This window comes from Chenopodium quinoa, unplaced genomic scaffold (genome assembly GCF_001683475.1).
Source record: "Chenopodium quinoa cultivar QQ74 unplaced genomic scaffold, ASM168347v1, whole genome shotgun sequence".
In the NCBI taxonomy this organism is placed as follows: domain Eukaryota; kingdom Viridiplantae; phylum Streptophyta; class Magnoliopsida; order Caryophyllales; family Amaranthaceae; genus Chenopodium; species Chenopodium quinoa.
In genome coordinates this window covers 736905-760720 of record NW_018744693.1, presented here as the reverse complement: position 1 = coordinate 760720, position 23816 = coordinate 736905, and the positions used below count along the sequence as shown (strand labels likewise).

Sequence of the window (23816 nt, the reverse complement as noted above, 5' to 3'; positions counted from 1 at the left end):
ATTACCTTAATAATACATTTCCCTCAATCCAAGCATGCCCTTAATGTGAATTAGAGATCACGAAGAAGTCCAACTTGACCTATTCTTATCCAATAGAGCCCTAAAATCTTAGCTTAATAAAAATCACAAAAGAACACCTCACAGCTCCCGCCTCTAATGCCAACCCACTACCATAGAGCCCTAAAATCTTCAAATCATAGTTTGATAGCTGTTTTTATTGATTTAGTTTTAGGTATGAAACTTTGATTAGACAAAATGACAAATCAACAAAATCAAGTTAATTAATTTTGCTAATTTAAATAGTTGTAGGAGAAAACATTTAATTGAGGAGGTTAACAACCAAAATGAACTGTTCTCTCTCCAATGCTCTCTCTAGTTCATCTTGCTGTGGTTGTGGTGTGTACGTGTTGCTTCTTATGCTATTACACTTGCAATACGTAATAAAATAAAAGATATTAAAGCAATGATAAAAAAAAAAAAAAAAAAAAGAGATCAATAAAAGTAATAAGGCAAGAAAAATCCATATTCGTTATCATTCCTAAATTAGTTCGTTAATCGATCAATGAAGAATCATGTCCTACATGGATCCAAATCGCTTGATAAACTGAATCTTATCATGTCATATAAGAAAACAAATCAGTTGATAAGCTAAGGGTCTGTTCTCATACGTTTATTTTCAGTTCAATTCAGTTCAGTTCAGCTTCTAATTTCCTTCTTTTATAAAATATTCAATTCAGCTGAGTTCAGCCTATGAGAACAAGCCCTAAATCTTAAAAAAGGGCTCTAGATTGAACGTTGTTTTTAGGAATAATATTGGCTTAAGTCTAGATACTTGAGTCGATTTGATTTTGCCAATGTCATTGGAGTTTGTCAAATGCCTTTTTTATCTTATTTTCAAAAGAGTCGCAAAGACAGTAAAAATTATAAATAAGGGAAGAAAATTTAAACCTACAACCTAATGCAAACACGCCCTTAATATTAATCAACCGGTCAAGACCTAATTAGCCATTCTAAGACTAAAATCTTAAAAAGATGACAATCAACTAAGCCAAAGCTTCCTAATCAGTGGAGATGCCAATTAGCCCAATCAACAGAGGATGTCCCAGTTTCTCATGGTGAGAAACATATTTTGTTTGTCATATGACATTTTCGTAAATAAATCAACAACTTTATTCAACTATGAAGCTCACAATAATGAAAAAGTTGTTGATTTATTCACGAAAATGTTCCTATAAAAAACAAATTTCTTTTCTCACCATGAGAAACTGGAATTTATTTCCCCAATTAACACAGTCAAAACAATAAAACTCCTTCATAATTACTTTTATGTTATTATCCAAGTATAAATGCATTTAAACCAACCATCTTCCACTGTTATAACATTCGATACAAATGCTCTTACTTTGTGAATTATTCAACAATTAAATGTTCTTATTACGAGTTTTATGTAACTCAATCTATTGCCACCATTCTCAGTCCGGCGTCCCAATTTGATTGGTGAGTTTGTCTTTCTCTCTACTTTTTTTCGATATCATGTTTATCCTTTGCCAATATTTTACTCCGTATTTTTATGTCATTGTCTCGTTGATATCCAACGTACTTTGCTTTATTATCATTTTTCATGCTTATTTGAGCATCAAACTGCTCAAAACAAAAGATTATCCAATGTAGAATATGTCCAAATAATATATATTTCAAATAATAATTATGTGTTTGTCTTAAAAAAAAAAAAATACTGGAGTAATAGAGAATCAAACTTGGTTTCATATACTTCGTGTCATTCTTTAATTCGTTTAATTACGGAGTAGAGGCAACTTATTAGACAAGTTGATTGCTGGATCGTGGTACCAATTATAAATTTATAATTATTTATTTATTCATATAGAATAAAGATTTCACAATGATGCCATACACATAAAGGCGGCCTACTACAACACATCTTATATATTCATATTGCTTTTGACTTTTGGATTGAATTACTTAAAATTATTTAATTTTAAGTTATTACTTGTTCAATTGTTGCATTTTGCATAGATTATGTGGGCCTATGATACCAATAATACAAAGTATAATTAGATTGTTTGACACATAATACATTAATTCTAAAATGTTCTTGTAATTTTTTTTTTTGTTAACAAAATTTCTGTATTATGAGACATTACCTCCATTTTTACAGATGAATTTTGTTTTATGGGTGTCATTCCTTGTCAATGCATATCTTTAATATAATTATTAATGAACAAAAAAATATATAATACTTACTTTGTAAGTATTAATTAATACAAATCAACTAGACCGTGCATGATTATACTTTATGTTCAATTTTAGTTACAACACTTAAAGTTTTTGCATTGTCAATTTTAAAAGTTCAAAGTGCAGCAACTAAAAGTAAACAAAGGAAGTATATGTTTTAGAATCAGAAATGAATGGAAGAAATATGCTAATAATTGAAAAACTTGGTCACAATTTATAATATAAAAGCATTTAAATCAAATTATTAATAAATGTCTTGGATTTCTTGCATTAGTTATGTAATAAATAAAATAATTGTACATTTTATATGTTGAAGAATAAAACCTCTCAAGTATCACCACATGTAAGTGTCCCACATTGGTTGGAGAAGAGAGAACTAAACACTTTAGGGCTACTCCTCCTATTGCCATATGATTTTGGGATGAAACCTCCTGGACTTGTGAAGTGGACTCTCTTTTCTCGGTTTGCGGGTGCGGCCCAGACTCGCGTTTAATATTATATCATACTTCGACATAATTATGCAATATTGTTCAATTCATGCCGATGTAGCAACACAGTACATATAGAGTAATTGTATCATTGTATGTATAGCATAAGTTGACTTTCTAACAAACTTTTGACTTTTTCTCGATACATCCACTTTTTTCCCGGGCAACAAATATTTTTAAAAATCTCAATTTGTCATAATCTTTAAAACCAACCAACTTTTCTTAGCGTGTACACTAACTTTTACATGATATTAGTTTAACCCCAGCATTTCATTGTGAAACAGAGTAAAGCACAACAACAAAAACAAAAAAGAGAAACAAAAAAAAATAAAAAAAAAAACCCAGACATTTTCATCAATGGTGGCAGCCAAAATCTTGACGTTTAGCGTGCTTTCGGAATGAGTGGAGCAGGGCAGATTTATCGGCGAGGCCTCACTACCCGTCGATGCCGAAATACCCGAAAGGAGTTTCGACGAAAGAGAAGGAGAAGATTGAAGGGTCTGAATCCAAAGCTCTGTTTTCTGTTATTGGTATGACTTGTTCTGCTTGTGCTGGCTCTGTTGAGAAGGCGATTAAACGACTTCCCGGTATTCAAGAAGCTGTTGTTGATGTTTTGAATAATAGGGCTCAAGTTATCTTTTATCCTTCTTTTGTCAATGTGAGTGCTCAATTCATGTGTTATTATTGATTACGATTTTGTCATTTTTTTTTTGTATGTAAAATTATATATTATTGGTTGGTATGTGAAAATTTTGGTTGGTTTTTTTTTTTGGGTTTATATTCAATTGAAAAAAATAAACCCTATAATTTAAATATGATTTAATTTATCAATAGATGAATAGAACACAATTTAACTGGAGTACACAAATCTCAATTAAAATTTGATTTTGATTAGGGTTTTTGTTACAAGTGCAAAATGGAAATGGGTTATTCATATTTGATTCAGTTCAAGCCAATATATGGGTGATGAATTGTTTGATTTAATAACAGATAATATCGGGTTACATTCGAATCTAAATGCTATATTTATTTGATGGTAAAACTAAAATTAATGTTTTTGTCCTTGAAATATACAATTAATTGATTCTTGTGTTCTTGTTTATTTGTTGTCTTAATTTAGTTGGTTACAAATCCATTTTTCATTAGTTTTTCAAAAGTTTAGTACAATTTTATAGGAGGAACAAATTCGTGAAACAATTGAGGATGTTGGTTTTGAGGCTGCTTTGATCCAAGATGATATTAGTGAAGGAAGCACTCAAGTGTGCCGGGTACGAATAAAGGGAATGACTTGTACTACTTGTTCAAATTCAGTTGAAGCTAGTCTTCTTGGAGTTCAAGGTGTTAAAAAGGCTCAAGTTGCATTAGCTACCGAGGAGGCTGAAATTGAATATGATCCGAAGCTGATAAGTTACATTGAGCTACTGAAAGCTGTAGATGATAGCGGGTTTGAAGCTGAACTTATCAGCACTGGAGAAGATATTAGCAGGATGCAGCTCAAGGTTGATGGCATAAGCTTAAACGATTCGTGGGATACGATTAAAAGTTCACTTGAGGCACATCCTGGTGTGCAAACTGTAGAAATTGATCAGACTCTTCAGAAAATATCACTTTCTTACAAGCCTGATATGACAGGACCTAGGAACTTTATTGAAGTGATCGAGTCAGTTGGATTGGGGCATTTCAAGGCTATGATATATCCTGAAGAAGGTGGAAGAGATTCTCATAAACACGAGCAAGTTAAGGAGTATTATCGAGCATTCCTCTGGAGTCTTATCTTCACGATACCAGTGTTTCTGACCTCTATGGTCTTCATGTATATACCGGGTGTTAAACATGTGTTTGATACTAAAATAGTGAAGATGCTTACTGTTGGAGAAGTACTAAGGTGGGTTCTAGCAACTCCAGTTCAATTCATTATTGGTTGGAGATTTTACTGTGGATCGTACAAAGCGTTAAGGCATGGTTCTGCTAACATGGATGTGTTGATTGCCTTGGGAACAAATGCAGCATACTTTTATTCAGTCTATATTGTGCTTCGAGCTGCAACATCTAAAACCTTTGAGGGAACGGATTTCTTTGAGACAAGCTCTATGCTCATTTGCTTTGTTCTTCTAGGAAAGTATTTAGAGGTTTTGGCTAAGGGGAAAACATCTGCAGCCATTGCCAAGCTCATGGACTTGGCCCCTGAGACAGCAACACTATTGGCCCTCGACACAGATGGGAATGTCATAAATGAAAAGGAAATTGATAGCAGATTGATACAAAAGAATGATGTGCTGAAAGTTCTCCCTGGTGCAAAAGTAGCCTGTGATGGTTTTGTAATTTGGGGTCAAAGCTATGTGAACGAAAGTATGATAACAGGAGAATCTCGGCCAGTGCCCAAGAGGAAGGGGGATACAGTCATAGGTGGGACAGTGAATCAAAATGGAGTGTTACATATCAAGGCTACGCGAGTTGGGTCAGAAAGTGCACTTTCTCAAATTGTCCGTCTTGTTGAATCAGCAGTTCAGCACAGATGGCCAAAGCACCTGTGCAGAAGCTTGCTGATCGTATATCCAAATTTTTCGTTCCTTTGGTAAGTAATCATGTTGATTCTATACCACCTAACATGCGATTGTTCTTATATTTTTAATAGTCTGAACTCTGAAGTATGCTTAAATATTAGTAATGTAAAGTTTGCTATTTCAACTTACAGGTCATTTTTCTCTCAATTTCAACTTGGCTAGTATGGTTCTTAGCCGGAAAATTCAATACATATCCAAAATCATGGATACCCTCATCTATGGATAGCTTTCAGCTTGCATTACAGTTTGGCATTTCTGTGATGGTTATAGCCTGCCCTTGTGCTCTCGGATTAGCAACACCCACTGCGGTTATGGTTGGTACTGGAATTGGTGCATCTCAAGGTGTTCTCATAAAAGGTGGCCAAGCTTTGGAGTCTGCTCACAAGGTATATATATCATATACGAAGTATGCTGCAGTCTTTGCTCGAATACCACATTGCATTTAACATTGACAAGAAACTAATAAGGTAATCTGTCATCCTAACTATTTTGAAGGTAAATTGCATTGTGTTTGATAAGACCGGGACTCTCACAGAAGGCAAACCTCTAGTTGTGAGCACAAGGCTCTTGACTCAAATGGTACTTCGGGAGTTCTATGAACTGGTGGCTGCTGCTGAGGTAATTTATTCTTCACAATTCACAACCTTATTTATAAATTGATGTAGGAGATATGCAATATAAATTGATGTAGGAGATATGCAATAAATTGATGTAGGAGATATGCAATAGCATCACCCATATTAAATCTCTGAAGAACAAGTTTGATGTACTCTGATTGTGATAACTGCAAAGTGCCTCTCTGCTTATCTCTTGTGATTTGCATTCCTAAAATCTTCTTTGCTGGACCCAAGTCCTTCATGTCAAATTCCTTTGACAATTGATGCTTCAACTTTATAATATCATTCATATCAGAACCTGCTATTAACATATCATCAACATAAAGTAATAGGATGATATAACTGGATTGATATCTCTTGAAGTAGCAACAGTGGTCAGCGTTGCACTTCTGGAAATCTTCCTTGTGCATGAAGTTATCAAACTTTTTGTACCATTGTCTTGGGGCTTGTTTTAGCCCGTATACACTTTTCTTAAGTTTGCATACCATCTGCTCTTTCCCACTTTTTATAAAACCTTCTGGCTGGTGCATGTATATTTCTTCATCAAGATCTCCATGAAGAAATGCAGTCTTCACATCTAACTGCTCGAGATAAAGATCTTCAATTGCAACAATACTCAACACTGTTCTAATGGTATTGAGTTTCACAACAGGAGCGAATATCTCATTATAATCAACTCCCTCTTTCTGTTGAAAACCTTTGACAACTAGTTGAGCCTTATACCTCTTGGAATCATCGTGCTCCTTTTTTGCTCGATATATCCATTTGTTATGAAGGGCCTTCTTACCTATGGGTAACTCAGTTAGTTCCCATGTCTGGTTTGAAATCAGGGATTGCATTTCATCTTTCATTGCAAGCCCCCACTTGCTAGCATCTCTGGTCTGGGATGCTTCATAATAATCTTCTGGTTCCCCATCATCAGTTAATAACAAATAATTCATATATTTTCTATTAGGCACATGTGGTCGAGTACTCCTTCTTAGTGTAGGAGTTGGACAAGAAGGTTGTTGTATGTCATTTGATTGCGATGTACTGCCCTGTACAGTCTGTTCTTGTTGCGGAGTACTTATGATAGTGTACTCTTGCATCGTACTGTCTGGGACATAATCTTTATCAATGAATGTGGATTCTTTTTGATTTGTTTCATAACTCTCAATTTTATGCCTATCTTTGTACATGACTCTCTCATTGAAAATTACATCTCTTGAACGAATAATCTTTTTGCTTTCATCATCCCAAATGCGGTATCCGAACTCATCTTCGCCATAACCGATAAAAGTGCAAACTTTTGATTTAGGATCAAGCTTATTTCTGCCTTGATCACTAATGTGAACATAAGCTACACAACCAAATACCTTTAAGTGCGACAATTTGATCTCTTTGCCGCTCCATACCTCCTCTGGTAATTTGTACTCCAATGGGGTTGATGGTCCTCGATTGATCAAGTAAGCTGCTGTATTGACTGCTTCTGCCCAGAATTGTTTTGGTAGACCTGACTGTATACGAATGCTTCTGGCTCTTTCTGTCAATGTTCGGTTCATCCGCTCAGCTATGCCATTATGCTGAGGCGTACCTGGCACAGTTCTTTCCATCTTAATACCATGCTCGTAGCAAAACTTCTTGAATTTGGTGTCCTCATATTCTCCGCCATTGTAGGACCTGAATCTTTTGATCTTCAGACCTGTTTCATTTTCAACCCTAGCTTTCCATATCCTGAAAACTTCAAACACTTCGGACTTGTATTTTAGAAAGTAAACCCATACTTTCCTAGAGTGATCATCAATAAAAGTCACAAAGTACTGTTTTCCACCTATAGACTGGGTGGTTGTTGGTCCCCACACATCAGAATAAACAAGCTCCAATTTTTCTTTCATTGTAGTTCTTCCATATGTCTGAAAGCTTACCCTCTTCTGCTTTCCAAGTATGCATTCTTCACACATGTCTAAATTCACAGATTTTAGACTAGGGAGTTTTCCAATTGAATGCATGATCTTCATTCCTTTCTCACTCATGTGACCAAGTCTTTGGTGCCATAACTTGGAATTTTCATTCTCTGTTGCAACTGCAATCGAATAACACGCTCCAGCTGTCAAATAGAGAGTACCATTCTTTTTACCATGAGCAACTATCATTGCTCCCTTTGAAATCTTCCAATTATCACCTTGAAAGATTATAGTGTAACCTTCACGAGCCAACTGCCCAACTGAGATCAAGTTCTTTCTTAGGTCGGGAACATGTTTGACATCCTTCAGCTCCCAAGCTGACCCATTTAACTTAATTTTGACATTACCTTGACCAACAATATCACAAGGTTGGTCATCACCAAGGTATACCTGTCCAAGGTTTCTATGGACATATTTCTCAAAAAAGTTTTTATTAGAAGTAGCATGGAGCGATGCTCCAGAGTCTAATACCCAAGACTCTTCTTTGCTCTCCAATGAGCATATCAACACATCATCACCTTCTCCGGTAGAAGTGACATTTTCCTCTGCCTTCACTTCTTTGCCTTTTGGTGTTCCCTTGCACTGATTTTTATAGTGCCCAATCTTTCCACAATTCCAACACTCCACAGTCTTTGAGTTTTGGAAATTATTTGGATTCCTGGATTTTGACCTCCTATCTTTGGATTGTCCTCGATAGTTTGATCTTCCGCGTTCATTCCTTCTGATTAAATTTCTTCCTCTTGACTCTGTATGCAATACTGAAGAGGATGAAGATTCACCTGATTCTCTTCGTCGAATCTCCTCACTAAGAACCAGATCACAAACGTCATCAAACTTCAACTTGTTATTTCTCGATGAGCTACTCACAGCTGTGACTGTAGCATTCCAACTATCTGGCAGGGAAGATAAAAGTATTAACGCTAATACTTCATCATCAAATTTGATTTCAACAGAACTCAATTGGGTTGTGACAGAATTGAGTTCATTAAGGTGTTGAGCTACCGATCCACCTTCCGACATCCTCAAACTAAACAACCGCCTCATCAAATGAACTTTATTGGAGGCTGATGGCTTCTCATACATATTAGAGAGAGCTTTCATGAGACCTGCCGTTGTGGTTTCCTTTGCAATGTTAAACGCCACATTGCGTGATAACGTCAATCAAATAACTCCGAGTGCTTGTCTATCTAAAAGCTTCCATTCTGCTTCTTGCATGCCATCTAGCTTTTTCTCTTCCAGAGGTTGATAGAGTTTTTTCTGGTATAAATAATCTTCAATCTGCATTTTCCAAAATCCGAAATCTTTACCATCGAATTTTTCAAGTTTAACTTCTCCTTTGTCTGCAGCCATTTCTCCCACTCAAATTTGACTTTTTCTTTTAGGATCGTTTTTATTTTTATCGTAATGTGGACTAATTGTCAACCAAGCTCTTGATACCAATTGTTAAGAAAATAATGCAAATTTTCTATTTAATCAAATTTGAGGGAGAAATAAATTACATAAACAAAATGTCTATTTATACCAAAGTGCAAAAAACACAACCCCTCTTTTCTCTGAGTTATTTTTCTTCTCTCAGATTTTCTCTTGAAATTATTACATACAAATGAAGAAAATGCTCAATTTATAGTTTTCCTAAAACAACCTAAGCCATTTAAAATTTAGCCTGCAATATTTATTACCATTAGTTATTTTTCTCTATATTTGGAAACACCTTTAGTTTTCAATGGTAATGCATGGTTATTTAATAACCATTTATTTTTTTTTCTTTATGTTTCTTAATTATCTGCCAACACATAGTCTGAAACCAAGAGATTCTTGTTGGTAACAAGAGCTTGATGTTGGACCAAGGAATTGCCATCGCCATCGAGGCAGAGGAATTACTTGCTGAAGCAGAGGATTTGGCTCAAACTGGTATTTTAGTATCGATTGGAGGTACTATGGCAGGGATTATAGCCATTTCTGATACACTGAAACCGAGTGCACGTGATGTCATATCTATTCTCAAGTCTATGAATATCAAAAGCATTGTGGTCACTGGTGACAACAAGGGCACTGCAAACTCCATTGCCAAACAAGTTGGAATAGAGACTGTTATTGCTGAAGCAAAACCTGAACAAAAATCAGAGAAAGTAAAGGAATTACAGGTAATAATATATTGTTATATACTTAGTATTCCAATGTTACAATTACTTATACATAAGTATCTCATTTACTAAGAACAAATGCAGGCAGAAGGTTATATAGTGGCTATGGTCGGAGATGGAATCAATGATTCACCGGCATTAGTAGCTGCTGATGTAGGAATGGCAATCGGTGCAGGGACAGACATAGCAATTGAAGCAGCAGATATTGTTCTCATGAAGAGCAATTTAGAGGATGTCATAACTGCCATTGATCTTTCTAGGAAAACTTTCTCCAGGATACGGTTGAACTATGTATGGGCATTGGGTTACGATGTGCTTGGGATCCCTATTGCTGCCGGGGCCTTGTACCCTTCACTGAGGTTCCGGTTACCACCATGGATTGCTGGAGCTGCAATGGCCGCGTCATCAGTCAGTGTTGTTTGTTGGTCTCTCTTGTTGAAGAACTACAAAAGACCAAAGAAGTTAGACACTCTTGAAGTCAGGGAAATAAGGGTTGAATGATATGATAAATATATACAGGGTTGTGAATCTGTCAAAAATGTGTACATATTATAAATTGTGCAGCTGAGTTATGATTTGTGTTCATGCAAAAATGTATATATGTTTTGTGATGGAAATTTTTGTGCTACACTAATTTGCATTGGTTGCTGATGAGAATTTTGTGGTACATTAATTATTTTATGCTTTCTCTGTTAATTAATAATCTCACTCGCATAATCTCATAAGTACCAAGCACAAGATATAAAAAATTGGGCGTAATACTTATTTTACAAGCCGTCACACAATATATATGCAAAATTCTCCACTATACACTACTTTTCAACATTCCACCAACATGAAGATCCACTTTAAGTGATTGGAGTTACATAATTATAGAAACATTTTTAAACCTTATGCGTATACTCTTGAAATTTTCTAATACTAGCATCTTATATTAATTTGTATATATAATCAGTATAAAAACTCATTATAAAGGAATGATTTTACTTAAAGTATAGTCCAATATAATGATTTTACATTAAGTATTTATATTAGTTACTGTCTTACATAGTAAATTAATCCAAAAAATAAATGAAATTGGCATCTACATTAGATAGGAGAATTATTTCACTCACGTATGGTTATCTATGCTCATCAAATTATATTAACTAGCCTTGGGTCAGTGCAATGCATGGAATTGTAGAAAGTTAATCGGGTTACAAACTTATAATTAATTTATTTTCAATTACTCGTAGTATATTTTCTTAAACTAACAAGCGTTAACATGCAACTAACGGCTATTGTACTTGGCGTAAAGTTGGCGTCCAAAATCCAAGTAAACGGAGTTGTGGTGAACTGTCGATTTGCTTAAACTAAGGGACACGTTTTTGCATGTTATTTACAATTCATGCCATCAGATTAACGAATTTCGCAAATCTGAGGCATGAACTTGTATTTTTCTTATGAGAAAAAGTAAAGAATTAGGGAGAGGAAAGTTGAACATTGATCAAAATAACGAGATATATTCATTAAAACTATTGAATATGGAGAATACGATTAAAACATCTTTCAGATCAATACATAGATTAAATCAACAATAAAATTATACATTAAAAAAAAATAAAGAAGGAGATGGCACTTGGTGGCGTTGGTGCATTACCGCTCAGGCGCTCATGGTTTGAGTTTTATATAAGTTTAAGGTTTTAATTTTATATAAGTTTATAGTTTTATTGAATTGAAATTAATTTTATTTAATATAAATTTTTGTTAAGCGAAGAAAAAAAATAAGACTTTATAAAAGAGTATTATATTTTTCAAGTAAAATAGAATTTTGAAGGAGACTTCACCTATTAATCCAAGCAATTATAGTCCAACAAGTAAATAATAAATTAGTGGAGCAACTGAAAACGCCTTTTTTTTTTTTTTTTGACGAGAACAAATATTGTCTAATTAGACTTCTTAGTGGAGTAGTGAAGAAATTACACAAGTTTTAGTAAAAAGTGCATTCTGACTATGAAATGCATGAGTAATAAAAAGAGTATTCCGTATAGGAGGGTTTTTTTTTTTATTTTTTTTTAACAGAGGTATATATGATTTTAACTTCAACCAAAAATGGTCAGACTTGAAAGTAAGTGCAACTAATACATACGTACATATAACATATTACTTCATCTTGATAGGCTAGCTAATTAACAATAGATTTGAATCACCTCTATGATTTATTTTTAGCATAACTTCATCAAAGGTGGAAACAATGAAAAAATTGTTTAGAAGATATTTGTAATTGGTGTAGAGATACTCCGTAGTATTCTCTAGGGGTGGAGGCATGAAGCATGCTGCATGCATATCATGATGAATCTAATAACCCTATTTATTTCATTCTCAATCCTTTCAATACTTGACTTTTGACCTAATTTTAGTACTAAAATACTTCTCTAGTTCTTTATAGTACTTTGGCATCACATGATTATTTATTACATTTGTCAAAGTGTAAAACCAACGACTAATATATTTGATTATCAATAAATAAAAATTATAAAGAATCGATATATTGAAAGTACACAAAAAAAAAAAAAAAAAAAATCCCACCTAGCTATAAATTAAAAAAGGTAGTTAAATTAGAGAATGAGCATAATAGTCAAACCATGTCAACTACTTATAAAGAGAGAAAGAAGTATAACTAATTTGTGATCTCAGTTTAGATTTTTATTACATCAACTTGTTGCGATTTATAAAAAAAAATAATAATAAATAAATGACGATATTAATTAAATCAAACAATATTTTTAATGATAATGAGTCAAACCTTTAATGAAAATCATACAAGATCAAATCAAATTAGAAATCAAAATAAATGGAAGCAGAATTTTAAAAATTCATATTAAAACATGCACTTTCAATTATTGAAATATAAAGTCTTACAAAACATGTGAAGAAGAAACAAAGTTGACAACCGAATATCTTGCTTTTTTCCCCCCAAACAATATCCAAGAGAAACATTTTAAAAATGGAAAATCCAGAAAAAATAATTCTGTGTGTTTTGAATCACTTAACTTTACCCAAAATCTCCTAATTTTGCTTAATTCAAAATGTATTTTATTAATTACTATCAACGTTTATTCACATAAATTGTACCGCCACCCATCCCATTATCATTTTATTTAGTATTATTTGTTACAATTATCAAATTTGTTTCAAATAAGTAAGAAAGTGGCTTATTATGATAATTCTACATCATTCTCTTTTTTTTTTTTTTTTTTTTTTGACAAAACATCATTCTCTTTTAATCTGTCACAATTAGTCAAAAGATAAGTTTTCTTTAATCATCATTTTAGATAAAAGGTATGTTTCGCTGTAAGCATATTAGATCCACCAATTTAAGATTTTTAGAATTGACAAACTTTACACTAATAACAGCTAAAGTGATTTAAGTGATGATATGAGTCATCTCAAAAATTTGACACACTAATTTAACCAATCACTAAAAATTTTCTATAATTTTAATGCAAGTATGTGCAACATAATACTTCTTTGAATGCGTTACTAATAGTGATCAACAAATAAATTTTGCATTACATTGTAGTTTATTATTAATTGTATGTTATGAGATATATGTCACTATGAGGTTGAAGGTAAGTTATACTTGCTACTCATGAAATGCATGATAAAGTGTCGATTAGTCGATATATGCATTATTGTGGAAGAAGTCATGAGAAATGAATTCATGATATTGATAGGGAATTAGCTAGAGATCCATTTATTCATTCCCTTTAAGTTAGTCCCTTAATTGTACGTCAAGCAAAATCGTGAAAATGATAAATACTTCCTCCGCCACGCATTATGTGCAACAAACCTTGTTGCACGTTTCCCAAGATAAAATTTGTTAATGTTGATTAACTAAATGAAAGGTGTGTGCTTAAGGTTAGGAGAGAGAGTTAATGGCCACCACTACACCACCTGCCAGCAGCAACATCCACCACCACCCCACTCGCCGTTACCACGTAACCACCACCACCCCACTCGTCGTTACCACGTAACCACCACCCCCTTACCTAGGCCTACCCCGTAACCACCACCAACACCACCATGATCCGAAACCCCACCATCCAAATCGCGGAACCCCATCACCTGAGCGAAATTGCGACAACCTGAAACCTCAGTAGCCAATTAATCGCGAAAACCCACCACCTGAGCGACGCAACATCGCGAACCCCACCATCCAGATCTGAAACCCCACCGACGCAACCAAGATCTGAAACCACCGCAACCAATCTCACCCAGTTCGCAACCACCACAAACCACCCTTTACACACTCTCTCACCACCGCAAACCCTAATCAATTTTCAGGATTTCAATTTCCAGAAGGATCGGCGACAATGTCATGGAGGAGGAGGCCGGTGACTCGATCGGCGGTGGATCTCGGCGCAACAGGGGTAGGTTTGGGCGACAGAGGCGACTTGGGGGGGGGGGGGGGTTTCACGAAGACATCAATGGAGGAGAGGTGCTCAGGGGGATTCGGGGTTGGGACTGGGTGGGTGGGTGGGCGATTTCGGCTTGTGTGGATCGAACCGTCGCTGTGAGAGAAGCGCGAGAAAAATGGTGGTGGCGGTGGCAGTGGCGGCTACGAGGCAGGTGAGAGAAAAGTTGGTGATAATGGTTGTGGAGGTGGTTGTGAAGGAGGAGAGAGATTGGGATGGGTTTAGATGATTGATTAATTAATTTTGGTTAATATGTTAATAACATATAATCTTAATCATTTAATATGTGTTAGTAAAGTTAACTAAGGGTACATTGGTCATTTTAAGTAAAAAAATTACTAAAAGGGGAAAGTTTTAGTTTGTTGCAGATAATGTGTAACATCCATTTTTAGAAAATGTTGCACATAATGCGTGGCGGAGGAAGTAAATATGTGGGATTCTTGGATCGTCATGCTAGCTAGTAACAACATTGTCTCGAAACTGAATTATTCAAAAATTAGAAAGCTTTCATAGCTAAATATATATATTTCTCGTATGATAGTTAGGCCCTGATCTTTTGTGTTACTGGAAAAAGTAGAGCAGGGATCAACAAAGTAGAGCAGAATAGATTTCAATAGAGCAGAGCAGCAGAGCCGAGTTTCCAACACACTGCATAGCACAGCAGCTCAAAGGAACAAAGTAGTACTGTAGCATATTGCGTTGCTGACTTTTATCAACCTTGTCATAAAAGAATTATCCCACTACGACAAGCATTAATCAAAACTTGCATAGTGCACACACTACCCATATATAACCTCCTTTTTTTTTCTTTTTTGGGAAACCACCCTATATTAAGTACTATAACATAGTTAAATTAATTACATGGTGGAGAGATTTATCATAATTATCCATTTCTTATTCTTAAAATAAAGATGTAAAGTACCTCATCCAAACTATAAAAGGAACTGTGTGTCAACTTTTTATACATCGAAATCAAATACCTAATTCAGCATTATATTACTTATTTTTACTTCCAATTTACTCTAAACTAATTAATGCGCACTCATCAATCCAGGCTAGATTTTCAAAAGTTATACCACTTTTTACATTTTACTTTATAAATACATAATAAGAATCATTTGCTTACAATTTACATCATTTTTCCATGTATTCTTCCAGCAAAGCAACATCAAATTAAAAACCCAACAACAATAACATTTTTTTTTTTTTTGAATAGCAACAACAATAACATTGCATAAAGGTCAATGCCTATGACAAGCGTGAAACTCTCAACGTTAGTTTGCATATGCAATGACAGTAGGAGTGATCTTTTATCCCCGAGAGCTCGGTACCCTTCAATGCCCAAGTATCCGAAAGGAGTTTCGACGTCGATGAGAGGAAATATGGAAGAAGGGTGTAAGAGTAGTGAATGGAAAGCTTTGTTTAGAGTAATGGGAATGACATGCTCAGCTTGTGCTGCTTCGGTTGAGAAGGCTATTAAACGACTTCCGGGGATTAAAGAGGCTATTGTTGATGTTTTGAATAATAAAGCTCAAGTCATTTTTTATCCAAACTTTGTTAATGTAAGTTCTTTCTGCCTTATCTTTCTATTTTTGTTATTCTCTCTGTTTCATAATATGGCATTGTTTCTTACCATTGTGTAAACTAAAACATTATTATATAGAACTTTGTTAGATTTTTCCAATTCATTGTTTCATGTACTATATATATGAATCGGATTTTATATATAGTATAATTTTTGTATATTTGCAAAAACAAATGTTATGTTTCTTGTGAAAAGGAGGGAGTATTACCAATGTTTTTTGTTTAAGATATCAATATGAAGTTAGTTTTTTTTTTTTTTTTTTTTTTTTTTTTTTTTTTTTTTTTTTAACAGGAATATGAAGTTAGTATATAGTTTTGTTTTTAATTCTTGACACTGTAAATGTGGTTGTTTAATCCCATTGCTTGATTTTTTACAAAAATATAATATGAAAATTAGCTTTCCTGGAATGATCTGTAAAGGGGGAAAGACCATTCTACAGTTCTCTAATTTTTTAAAATTTACTCCGTTAGTAAGAAAAAAGGACTAAGGACCTGTTCAATTCAGCTTAATTTCAGTTCAGTTCAGCTTCTAATTTCCTTCTCTCATAAAATATTCATTTCAGCTCTATTCAGTTCGGTTCAGTTCAACTCCAATTAGTTCAGTTCAGCTCAGTTCAGTTTAGCTCATTTCACTAAATGTGAACAGGCCCTAAGATGAAGAGAAAACAAGCTTTACATAATGGGTGGTCAACTTTAATTTGTTTAATAATTAACAATTTCTTAATAATAATAAGATATATATAGGTTTGATCTTAAAATATGCTTTACATGCAATAATTTTTCTCTTAGTATTGCTAATAATAACTGCTATAATTAAGTTTATTTATAATACGAGTACTTTATAGCTTAAAGGAGGTGATAGCTAGCCAACCTTATCAAGCAAGAATGTAAAAATTGTTATGAACTTATAAAGTATTTAGCTCTCCTCTTTAATTTCTATATTCAATACATTCATTATGCCATACCATACTAATATAAAATAAAATATACGTTCGCTCCCTAGTCATATTTATTACGGGAAACTAAAATAAAATCTAAATAAAATTTTAGTGTAAAATTCCTTTTCATAGCAACAAAAAAATGAAGACATTGATAACTACTGACTAGTGACTTGGTGAGTGACAAATACTAGTATATTGAATTAAAAAAAAGTATGTTAGTTGAAGCCTTGAAGGTACTCCATCTATGATCTATTCAATATACTACGTATTACCAAATTAGGGCATCAAACTATGTTACCAACTTACCACTTCTTTCCAAGAATCACACACAATCTATCTACCATATATACCATTCCCACTAACCGGCACTATGAATACACCATTGGACCCATCTTGGGCACCATCACTAGACCCATCAGGACCCACGGCCTTAGCCACTAGTCCCCCACTAGCATTGTTTTTGATCTTTTGGGAGTACTCAAAAGGTGCAAATGGCATGTTATTCCAAGCAATGCCTCTTATACTCTCTCCGTCCTTTTATTTTTGCCTCATGCTATTTTTGGGTCAAAATTTCATGAAATACCGTCAATCTATAAAAGATAATATAGTCATGAGTGATTTTGTTAGATTCTTTTCATTGTATATTTTATTAATATCACATTTTTATAATTTTTACGTGTATGAATATAATTCCTTCGTTTTTTTTTTTACTTGTATCACTTGGGTTTGCATAAAGTTTAAGGAGAGTAATATAATATTATAAGTGGATAAATAAATTATTATAGTAAAAGTAAAATGGGGACCATGAAAGAGAAGGTATGTGAGAGATGATATATATTTTTAATATATAAGTGGGGACCATGGAAGATAGAGAAATGATAAAATGATTTGAATGAGATTTAAAGTAAGAGAAAGAAATGATAAAATATAATATAAAGTTACCAAATATACAAGTGATGCATTAAAAAACATCCTTAAATAGAAAGTGATGCAAATAAAAAAACGAAGAGAGTAAAGATATAGACGTTTTAAGGGTCTGTTCATTTCAGCTTAATTTCAGTTCAGTTCAGCTCCAATCAGTTCCGTTCATCAGTTGTAATCAGTTCAGTTCAGCTCAATTCAGTAAATGTGAACAGGGACTAAGACGCATCTTGAAGACCGTGCACAGTTAAATGGGGCACAGAAATAGGAAGTGAGGGAGTAATATTGTACTCCCATTATTTCTTTTTATTTTGTCCATTTGGATTATTGACAAGATTCATAAAATGAGATAATCTTCTAAAATACACCCAATATATAAAATATAACATATTCATATTATGTTTTATTTATTGTCTCAACATATACTTTAATTTTCAAATTTCATAGTATTTAATTGTTATATTCTTTTTTTATTAATATGCAACTAAAGATTTCTATTGTCAAAATTGTATTGGCAAACATGTGCTGTTAATAATAAGAACACATCTAGAAATAGAGGGAGTAATAATTTATAGCCATCAAGGCGTTAACAATGAAGTATAACCTATAAAAAGTCCTCCATATGTAATCTATGACTTTAAGCTGCCTGATTTTTAAAATTTGTGTATGATTAAAGAAAAGGCTAGAAAATCCAAGTAGTTTACTTAGAAATTTGGATGCATAATTTTATATTGAGAGAACACAGAACCTGTAATGCCAATTGCATTATTCATTTATATATTTATAAGTGTTAACGACTACTTATCAAACTTATGTATGCTTAAAGAAAATTTTTGCAATAAAATTTCAGATTTTTTCATCTTTTCTGACCAATAAAAAGTGTCATCAATGTTTTATAGGAAGAACGAATCCTTGAAGCCATTGTGGATGCTGGCTTCGAGGCTGAACTGATTGCTGATGATAATATTAACGATGGAAGCAATCAAGTATGCCGGTTAAGGATTAGAGGAATGACATGCACTTCTTGTGCAAATGCCATCGAAACTAGTCTCCTAGGAGTTCGCGGTGTTAATAAGGCACAAGTTGCATTAGCTACTGAAGAAGCAGAGATTCACTATGATCCGAAGCTTGTTAGTTACAATGAGCTACTAGAAGCTGTAGAAGATAGCGGGTTTGAAGCTGTACTTATCGCTACAGGAGAAGATAGATGCAAGGTGCATCTAAAGGTCGATGGGATAAAAACAGAACATTCTTGGAGAATGATTGAGAATTCACTTGAAGCACTCCCCGGTGTTCAAAATATAGACATTGATCTAAAACTTCAGAAAATTTCTGTTTCTTACAAGTCTGAAAATACAGGACCAAGAGACTTTATTGAAGTGATCGAGTCAGCTAGCTCAGGGCATCTCAAGGCGATGATATATCCTGAAGAACATGGAAAAAATTCACATAAACAGGAAGAAATTAAGCAGTATTACAGATCATTGATGTGGAGTTTAATCTTTATGATACCAGTGTTTCTGACATCTATGGTATTCATGTATATTCCGGGTGTTGGAGAAGTATTTGACACCAAAGTTTTGAAGATGCTAACTATTGGTGAGGTAATAAGGTGGGTATTAGCAACCCCTATACAGTTCATTATAGGCCGAAGATTTTATATTGGTTCTTACAATGCATTGAGGCATGGTTCTGCTAATATGGATGTTTTGATTGCGTTGGGAACAAATGCAGCGTACTTCTACTCAGTCTACACAGTGGTTAGAGCTGCTACATCAGAAAAGTTTGAGGGAACAGATTTTTTTGAGACAAGTTCTATGCTTATTACCTTTGTACTTCTAGGGAAGTACCTAGAGATATTGGCGAAGGGAAAGACATCTGCAGCAATTGCCAAGCTAATGGACTTGGCCCCTGAGAGGGCGACATTGTTAACCCTTGATGCAGATGGAAAGATCCTGAAAGAAAAAGAAGTTGACAGCAGATTGATACAAAAGAATGATGTGCTTAAAGTCATTCCCGGGGAAAAGATAGCCTGTGACGGATTTGTAGTTTGGGGCCAAAGCTATGTCAATGAAAGCATGATAACAGGAGAATCGCGGCCAGTACCAAAGAGGAAGGGTGATCTGGTAATAGGAGGGACAGTGAATCAAAATGGGGCACTACATATAAAGGCAACACGCGTTGGATCAGAAAGTGCACTTTCTCAAATTGTACGACTGGTTGAATCAGCACAGATGAACAAAGCACCTGTGCAGAAGCTTGCTGATCATATTTCTAGATATTTTGTACCATTGGTTAGTAAACAACTAAGCATATAATTTCTTTTAAAGCTCGAACTATATTAAGATACTCCAACATTGTTAATTACTTACTGCTTTGATCCCCCAGGTTATCCTATTTGCAATTTCAACTTGGCTTGGATGGTTTTTAGCTGGAAAATTCAACAGTTACCCCGAATCATGGATACCACCATCAATGGACAGTTTTGAGCTTGCGCTACAATTTGGCATATCTGTCATGGTCATAGCCTGCCCGTGTGCTCTGGGTTTAGCAACACCAACTGCAGTTATGGTTGGTACTGGGATTGGTGCTTCTCAAAGTGTACTGATCAAAGGAGGCCAAGCTCTTGAAACTGCTCACAAGGTATGTTGAACTTTTTGTGTCTTGGATTCAATAAGCTTAAAATGGATGGACTATAGTTTAGGGAGACACCCTGGCAGTTATTAATACACTCCAACATTCTAATAAACTTCTGTAGGTTAATTGTATTGTGTTTGATAAGACTGGGACTCTTACAGAGGGCAAGCCAGTAGTTGTCAGCACGCGACTTCTGAGACAAATGGTGCTGCAGGACTTCTATAAACTGGTTGCTGCTGTAGAGGTAGTTCATTTTTCTGCAAACTTGCTGATTCTCAAAATTTCAAAAATACCTATTTTTCTGTTGACAAACCCCAATGTTCTGCTCTATACTTCTGATAGTCCTTTGATGTTAGACTTATTTCAGAACAGATGCAGAGTGTTTTAGTCATTGTTTCTAGAATTGGCCGAGTTATAAAGATGAATGTTCTAGCTCAATACTTGTAATACTCAAATCACGCTTCCTTTTTCTTGACATAATATTAGGGAATGATTTTCAGGTCAATAGTGAGCACCCATTAGCAAAAGCCATCGTCGAGTATGCCAAGAAGTTTAGTGAAGACAAAGAACACCAAACTTGGGCAGAAGCAAGGGAATTCATGGCCATTAGTGGTCATGGTGTCAAGGCCATAGTCAACGATAAGGAGATTCTTATCGGAAATAAGAGCTTGATGTTAAACCAAGGAATCAACATCCCAGCAGAGGCTGAGAAATTGCTTTCAGAAGCCGAAGGTAAGGCAGAAACAGGCATTCTGGTATCCATTAGTCATGAAGTTGCAGGAGTAATAGCAATTTCTGATCCTCTGAAGCCGAGTGCACCTGAAGTCATATCTATTCTTAAGTCCATGAACGTTGAGAGCATTATGGTGACTGGTGACAACAAGGGGACAGCCAACTCCATTGCCGGACAAGTTGGAATTGAGACCGTGATTGCTGAAGCTAAACCTGAGCAAAAAGCAGAGAAAATAAAGGAATTACAGGTCAGATTTTGATTACTCTTCTCTACCCTTTGAGAGAAACTAACAAGCATAATTTAGAAGTTATGGACATATATATGTAGCTCCTCACCTCACTGATGAAGTGATAATAAACACAGGCAGAAGGTTATGTAGTGGCAATGGTTGGAGACGGTATTAATGATTCACCAGCATTAGTAGCTGCTGATGTCGGAATGGCAATTGGTGCAGGAACAGACATAGCCATAGAAGCAGCAGATATTGTTCTGATGAGGAGCAACTTAGAGGATGTCATAACTGCCATCGACCTCTCAAGGAAAACTTTCTCTAGGATAAGATGGAATTATATATGGGCTTTGGGTTACAATATACTTGGTATCCCAATTGCTGCAGGAGCTTTGTTCCCCTCATTGAGATTTCGTTTACCACCATGGATTGCAGGAGCGGCTATGGCTGCTTCATCGGTCAGCGTTGTTTGTTGGTCACTCTTGCTGAAGAATTACAAAAAACCAAAGATATTGGACACCCTTCAAGTTAAGGAAATAAGGGTAGAGTGAAAACGCTACTTAGCTAGTACATGATAAGATGAGCAATCGTGTTAGCTACAATAATTTTGTACATATGTACTGGTAAGCTATCAATAAGCTCAAGGTCTGCTTATACTTGGCTAAATCATGAAATTGTAAATAGGTTCGTAAAGTGGCAAGAAAAGTGCTCCAATTATTTCCCTTCCATGTTGTACACGAAAACATTTGTTCAAGGACCAACTCAACCAAAATGTTAAGGTGATGGTTGAGGCCCAAGAATATATTTTATACTCTATCAATGTTGGTTTAGATCGAAAAACCAACTCTGAACCTTATGGGCGGGAGGGGAGGCTGGAGCAGCAAACAATAAGCTCAATCTGTTGTAGGATCAGGTCAATTTCTTTATAAATCACATAGTAGTATATGTTTACTCTATGCTAGTGTATAAATTTCTCTTGGCATTTGTTGGTGAGTAATTCAGAATGTAAGAAACATAATGTATAGTTATATCTTTCAGCAGCAAACACGCATATTTTTTTTTTTTTTTTTTTTGACAATGAGTACTAATAAAGAAATACATAAAAAGAAAGCAACCAACAACTACACTACACAAACCCAAAAAGACACTTGCGAGCAAACTTTATTCGAGTTAAGTTGGAGTACTTGAAGTCCACACTAGGCCCACGACCACGCTTTGCACCCACACGAACCACTTGACATCCTGCATGTGATATAGGTCGCCCCATCAAAGAACTAATTTTCCTTAAACGAGGGTGATAAATAGATTGACGACGATGAAGTGGTTGCCCCGTGTAGGGAATAATTTCAAGCCTTTAAAATCCCACTAGCTTGAACCCCGCTGTGATCATACACTAAAGTACGGTAGCATCCAAAAGGGAAGAAGATAGAGCAAAAGAGTCGCCAACAAGTTTTTAAGGAACTTGTAAACCGTTCACGAGGTGAAGGTTACACCCCTTAACGATCCAAGAGATCGTCAACTCCATAAGGTCATGAACCAAATAAGGGTTCGGGGATGAAGGTACAAATCCAACCTAAAAGAGATTGAACCTGCCCTAATAATAGGCCTCTACTTTATTCTGATCGTATTCATGTGCGCTTTCTAATTAACATACAATCAATAGGATTAACCCTAAACCTGTTTAATCTATGTTGGTTGAATTTAATGCACAAACAAATCTATTATTGGCGATCACTTGAATTATAATCACATTAACCCTAAACAAGATTATTAATTATCTTATCAAGCGTGATTGCAAATATCAATTCCCTTTAAACATACATAAAAGGTGATCAAGCAATAACAATATACAATAATATGCATATCAAGAAACATAATAAATAATCATCATCAATCATAATCATAAATGTTAGAAAGAACATAGGAAGCATCATACTTTTAATCATACTTGATATTAAAATACCCTAGACATGATACTAGGAATCATAACAATAAACACATGATGTCTACATCATAAAAACAATTAAAATACTTACTTGGATGCCTCGTACCTCTTTCTAATTACAAAATACACACGTTAGTAACTTCAAGGAAAATAATAATCAAAACAAGTAAATTAAATAATTGAAATAGAGATTTGGGACCAAACCCTCAGAAATTAAAACCTTTCACGTCTAGGGCGAAGGCAACTTCGAATATTGCTAGGTGTATCAAGATCTTGTGAATGCGGAATTTTGTATGAAAAAGCAAGAAAGAAAGAATGCTAAAAGATTAATGTTATTGAGAATTGATGAAAGAAAGATGA

At 34.7% G+C, this 23816-nt stretch overlaps 2 protein-coding genes across 2 annotated transcripts; both read left to right on the top strand.

Moving 5' to 3' along the window:
* Nucleotides 1-2689: 2689 nt before the first annotated feature.
* Nucleotides 2690-10594, top strand: LOC110702458 (probable copper-transporting ATPase HMA5). The gene is given in 6 exon segments (XM_021880165.1): nucleotides 2690-3399; nucleotides 3917-5245; nucleotides 5248-5316; nucleotides 5437-5693; nucleotides 9652-10009; nucleotides 10094-10594. Coding segments are annotated over 6 exon segments (2643 nt in total). The 5' UTR covers nucleotides 2690-3186; the 3' UTR covers nucleotides 10511-10594.
* Nucleotides 10595-13767: 3173 nt separating this feature from the next.
* LOC110702453 (probable copper-transporting ATPase HMA5) lies at nucleotides 13768-22817 on the top strand. The gene is made up of 6 exons (XM_021880160.1): nucleotides 13768-16028; nucleotides 18812-20206; nucleotides 20301-20555; nucleotides 20671-20793; nucleotides 21050-21529; nucleotides 21646-22817. Exons 1-6 carry the CDS (start codon nucleotides 15711-15713, stop codon nucleotides 22060-22062), a joined length of 2988 nt encoding a protein of 995 aa, XP_021735852.1. The 5' UTR covers nucleotides 13768-15710; the 3' UTR covers nucleotides 22063-22817.
* Nucleotides 22818-23816: the final 999 nt, after the last annotated feature.

Coding starts and splice junctions, on each gene's coding strand:
- LOC110702453 (XM_021880160.1), top strand. CDS start 15,711: ATGCCTATGACAAGCGTGAAACTCTCAACGTTAGTTTGCATATGCAAT. Junction 16,029..18,811: donor TTTATCCAAACTTTGTTAAT/GTAAGTTCTTTC, acceptor AATGTTTTATAG/GAAGAACGAATCCTTGAAGC. Junction 20,794..21,049: donor AACTGGTTGCTGCTGTAGAG/GTAGTTCATTTT, acceptor AATGATTTTCAG/GTCAATAGTGAGCACCCATT.